Raw genomic sequence first — 4651 nt, forward strand, 5'->3', positions numbered from 1 at the left:
CAAATGTTGAATTTATTTTATAAATAAGCAAAAATTCTTTTGAAAATGCAGCAGTTTTGACCGTTTGTAACAGTCTACAAAATATCTGTTTGTTTATGATTAATTTCGTTTTATGTAATTTTCCGACTATATAATGTATATTCAATGCCATTTAGTTGAGTTTTGTCTGAGCGAATTTGTTGGCCAACTCGACAATCTCATCGACGCGCTCGAAATTGGTTCCAGAAGCCTGGGCAGACTCCGGTTTGCCGCCACCCTTGCCGCCCAGCACGGGAGAGACATGCTGCACCCATTCGTTGGCCTTTAGGCCCTTCTCGACAGCGCTCTTGGGCACGGAGCAGAGGCAGAAGATCTTCTTGGAGTCGGCATCGACTGAGACGAACATAGCTGCAGCTTCGGGTAGCTGGGAGCGCACCTGTTTGAGTGCAGCATCCAGTGCCTTTGTATTGTTGTATGCTTCCAGTTGCTGGACCAAGACATTCGCCTTGGGATTCTCCTCACACAAAGCCTTGGCGCGCTCCACAACAGTCACAGATACGGCAGCACGAAGGGCACGCTCCTTGTCGTCGAGTGTCTTCTTGAGGGACTTGAGCAGGTTACGCATCTCATCCTTCTTCACATACGGAATGGTTGCATGCGAGATTTGTTCAGTCAGTTCGACAATTTGTTTAACATACAGCTTGGAATCCTTGCCGATTTTGTCAGCCTCAATGGTGGCCTGGAGTTTAGTGATTTCCTGCTCAAATGCCTCGGATTTCTTAATGGCCTTCAGTGCTTCGGGACCAGTTAGAGCCACAATACGACGAATTCCCTTGGCAATGGCCTCTTCGCTGCTAATAACAAAGTCCATGATGTGGCCGGAGCGTTGGAGATGAGTTCCACCGCAGAATTCCACCGAGGTTTGTTCGCCAGCTTCAGCTTCTGGTTGTGTCTCCAGTTGATCGACGGGCACACCAAAGGAAATGACACGAACGGGATCCGGATAGACCTCATCGAAGACGGAACGCAAACCACGAATGCGTTTGGCCAAAGCTAGTTGGGATTCCTTGGCATAGATGGGCACATTCTTGTAGACCATATCACGCGTTAGTTGCTCCGTTTTGGCCACCTGTTCGATGGTCATCGCCGCCTTGCTGTTGAAATCGAATCGCAGCTTCTCTGGCACCACAAGGGAACCCTTCTGCTCCGTATCCTTGCCCAGCACTTGCAGCAGACAATGATTGAGGGCGTGCGTGGCCGAATGATTCTTCATTGTCAGCCAACGACGCTCAGAGTCAATATGCAGTTGCACTTCATCACCCACCGCCAACTTGCCCTCGACAACACCAATGTGGAGGATGTAACCACCACGATTGTAGACGCGATCCACCAGAAATTCATTGGCCTCATCGTTCAGCTTGACAAGAGCACCCTGATCATAGATCTGGCCACCGCTCTCGGCATAAAAGTTCGTCTTGTCCAAAACAATGCCCGCCTTCTGGCCACTGCTAATCTCCTGGACAAATTGATTCTCATAACGCAGGGCGACAATTTTGCTGGTGCAATCACTAAAGTTGTAAGCGGAGTCACGTGCATCGGAAATAGCCTCGTACTTGTATTTGAATGAATCATTTGTGGGTGGCACAGCCTGATCCTGCAGCTGCGATATGGCATGCACATCCAGATTGATCTCCTCAATCTTGCTGGCACCTTTGCCCTGCGACAGAATGTACGAGTTCTGTTTTGCAGCATCATAGCCATCCATGTCGATCTTCAGTGACTTCTCCTCGGCCATCAGCTGTGTGAGATCCACGGGGAAACCATAAGTGTCATACAGTCGCCAGGCGACATCACCCGGAATAGTGGTCTGATCTGCGCCAAGCTTCTCAATGGTGCGATTCAGTAAATTGCGACCACGTGTAAGAGTCTTTAGGAACTGCAGCTCCTCCTCATTGATGATGTCCATAATGTGCTGGGGATCCTTTTTGACCTCGGGGAAGGCATCACCCAGCAAGTCGACGACGGTGTTTACCAAAGTGGCAAAGAAACCAGGCTTGGCATTCAGTTTCTCCGTGGCATAGCTAATAGAGAATCTGTTTTGGAGAGGATCTTCAGATAGATGGATGTATCTACTTACCGCACTGCACGTCTGAGGATGCGACGCAGAACATATCCACGTCCAGTGTTGTCGGGATTGCCGCCATCGGCCAAGGCAATGGTGATGGTGCGAGCATGATCCGCCAGCACACGATAGGCCATATCGATGCCGTCCACATCGTCGGCACCAACGCGACCCTGATAGGCAGGTGCTCCAGTGCCCGCCTGGATGGCATCAAAGAGTGGCATAAACAAGTCCGTATCATAGTTGGAGCGTTTGTTTTGGATGACAGAGACCAAGCGCTCGAATCCCAAGCCGCAATCGATGTGCTTCTTGGGCAACGACTTTAGACTTCCGTCGGATTCGCGATTAAATTGAATGAACACCAGATTCCATATCTCAAGCACATCGGGGTCATCCATGTTGACCAGCTCGGGCACACTGCGTCCTCCGATTCGATCAAAGTGCAGTTCCGAGCATGGACCACATGGTCCAGTTTCACCCATCTCCCAGAAGTTATCCTTCATGCTGCCGGGAAGAACGTGCTCCGGCTTCAATCCTAAGTCCAGCCACATTTGCTTGCACTCGAGATCAGGCTCCAGGCCACTGGCTACGTCGCCACCAAAGTATGTGACATATAGGCGATCCTTAGGCAAGTGCAGATGCTCCGTTAGGAATTGCCAGGCCCAAGAGCAAATCTCCTTCTTGAAGTAATCGCCAAACGACCAATTGCCCAGCATTTCAAAGAACGTGTGGTGATAGACATCCTTGCCCACATCATCCAAGTCGTTGTGCTTGCCGCCAGCACGGATGCACTTCTGGGTGTTGACCACACGCACCCATTTGGACATTTCGCTGTTGGGATCGGCGATGCCCAGGAAAATGGGCTTAAACTGATTCATGCCGGCGTTGGCAAACAGCAGAGTCGGATCATCCAATGGAATCGTGCTGGATGAGTGGACATAAAGATGCTGCTGATCCTTGAAGAAATTCAGGTAGGCATCGCGCACTTCCTTTGCGGTGAGGAACTTCATGATGATCTGTTAAATAAAATACAGGTGCAAAACCAAGGTTAGTTTTGTCGGTTGCCACGCGACACTCCTCAATGTAAATACATACAGTACGTCAAATAGTTGTTTTGACAACGAAACAAGTATCAATAACTGTTTATTTTAAATTATAGTTAATCTTAACAAATCCCACTATTACCCTTTTTTTTAACTAGTTCCAAGTACATTAAAAAATAATAATAAAAAAAAAGTGAGGAAATTTAATGTGCTGTTTTCTTCTTTGTCCAAACAATTACAATTACTTTACATACTGTACGAGTGTGTGTCTTGAATATTATAAATCAATGCAAGTGTCCCATTTCGGGTTAAGCTTTTGTGAAAGTGCACAAACTCACACAACCAAAAGTGATATTCTTATATTCTTACAGACAAGCTCAAACTGATAACACATAAAAATGTTGTTTAATTGTTTATTTCGCATGCAGTTCAATTCAAGTTGTATTTGTTGTATTAGTTGTGTGTTACTCACGCTTTTTTTTTTAGAATTTAAGGCAAATGCAAAACAATTTCGTCAACCGACTGCAGCAACGTGTAAGGTGAACCGATTTTAAGCCGCAAGTTCAGCTATGAACCAGTTTAACACTGTGTAGATGAATCCCAGTGATGCCAACTTTGTAGAGGAAAAAAAAGGTTTCTGGCTGGAAAGCATAGTTTTAGAAGAAATACTTTTAGCAAAACATAGCTGAATTGAAATTTTCTAATTTTTTAGCATCACCGCCCATCTAGCATATCGCCCATCACTGATAAAAATTGCAAATTTCAAAACGCAAAGAACTCACTAAAAAAAATACATAAATTATATGAAAATTTTAAATTTGAAATTAGAAAAAATTAAGGTAAACATTTTAATAAAGGTTTGAAGTTCGTCAGCCATCGGAAAGAGACGTTAGAAAATTTAACTTAAATAAAAAAAAATTAAAATTAAGGAAAATTTTTAGGTTTCTGCAAAAAATTTTAAAATTCTAGCTAAAAAAAAAAATTTGAAAAAGGTACAAAAGTTCAAAATACCTTTTTTTTCGGAAATGTACTTACTTTTTTAAAGACCAGTTTCGAGTAGATCAAAAACTTACGCAGGCGGAAAGTTTTCTATGGAATAGTTGTCAAATTCTATTTCTCTTTTCGTCACCGACATTTTTATATAATTTTGACCTGCCAGAACGTTTTCTGGTCTACTCGATAAGATAGTCACCTATAGAGAAGTCATTTTATACAACAAAAGTGTCCACAAAAAGAGCCTGACATTGCGTCCACTTGAAAAAATGAACCAGTTCTTTTTCACTGGTCCATAGTAAATTTCACTGGTGGACGCAGTGTCAGGCTTTTTTTGTGGACACTTTCGTTGTATAAAATGACTTCTCTATAGCTTACATAAGTTATTTGCATAGTGACACCGGCCATAAGTAAAAAAATCAAACCAGATCAGAAAATTTTACTGGATGGGCAACCGCTGGTATAAGGACGCCGCGCCGAAAAACAACGGCACTTTTCGCTCACTGAACGAACT

The 4651-nt window shown here is 44.3% G+C and overlaps 1 protein-coding gene across 1 annotated transcript; it reads right to left on the reverse strand.

Moving 5' to 3' along the window:
* Positions 1-11: 11 nt before the first annotated feature.
* LOC117782317 (alanine--tRNA ligase, cytoplasmic) lies at positions 12-3705 on the reverse strand. Its single transcript, XM_034619411.1, has 3 exons — positions 3617-3705; positions 2117-3117; positions 12-2060 (listed from the first exon to the last, which is right to left on the reverse strand). Exons 2-3 carry the CDS (start codon positions 3109-3111, stop codon positions 152-154), a joined length of 2904 nt encoding a protein of 967 aa, XP_034475302.1. The 5' UTR covers positions 3112-3117; positions 3617-3705; the 3' UTR covers positions 12-151.
* Positions 3706-4651: the final 946 nt, after the last annotated feature.

This window comes from Drosophila innubila, assembly GCF_004354385.1.
Source record: "Drosophila innubila isolate TH190305 chromosome 2L unlocalized genomic scaffold, UK_Dinn_1.0 4_B_2L, whole genome shotgun sequence".
NCBI lineage: Eukaryota > Metazoa > Arthropoda > Insecta > Diptera > Drosophilidae > Drosophila > Drosophila innubila.

What these genes read in the sequence shown, in the direction of transcription:
- LOC117782317 (XM_034619411.1), bottom strand. Translation starts at nt 3,111, where the DNA reads ATGAAGTTCCTCACCGCAAAGGAAGTGCGCGATGCCTACCTGAATTTC. An exon ending in ATCCTCAGACGTGCAGTGCG is followed by an intron (nt 2,061 to 2,116) that starts GTAAGTAGATAC and finishes ATTCTCTATTAG; the next exon opens with CTATGCCACGGAGAAACTGA.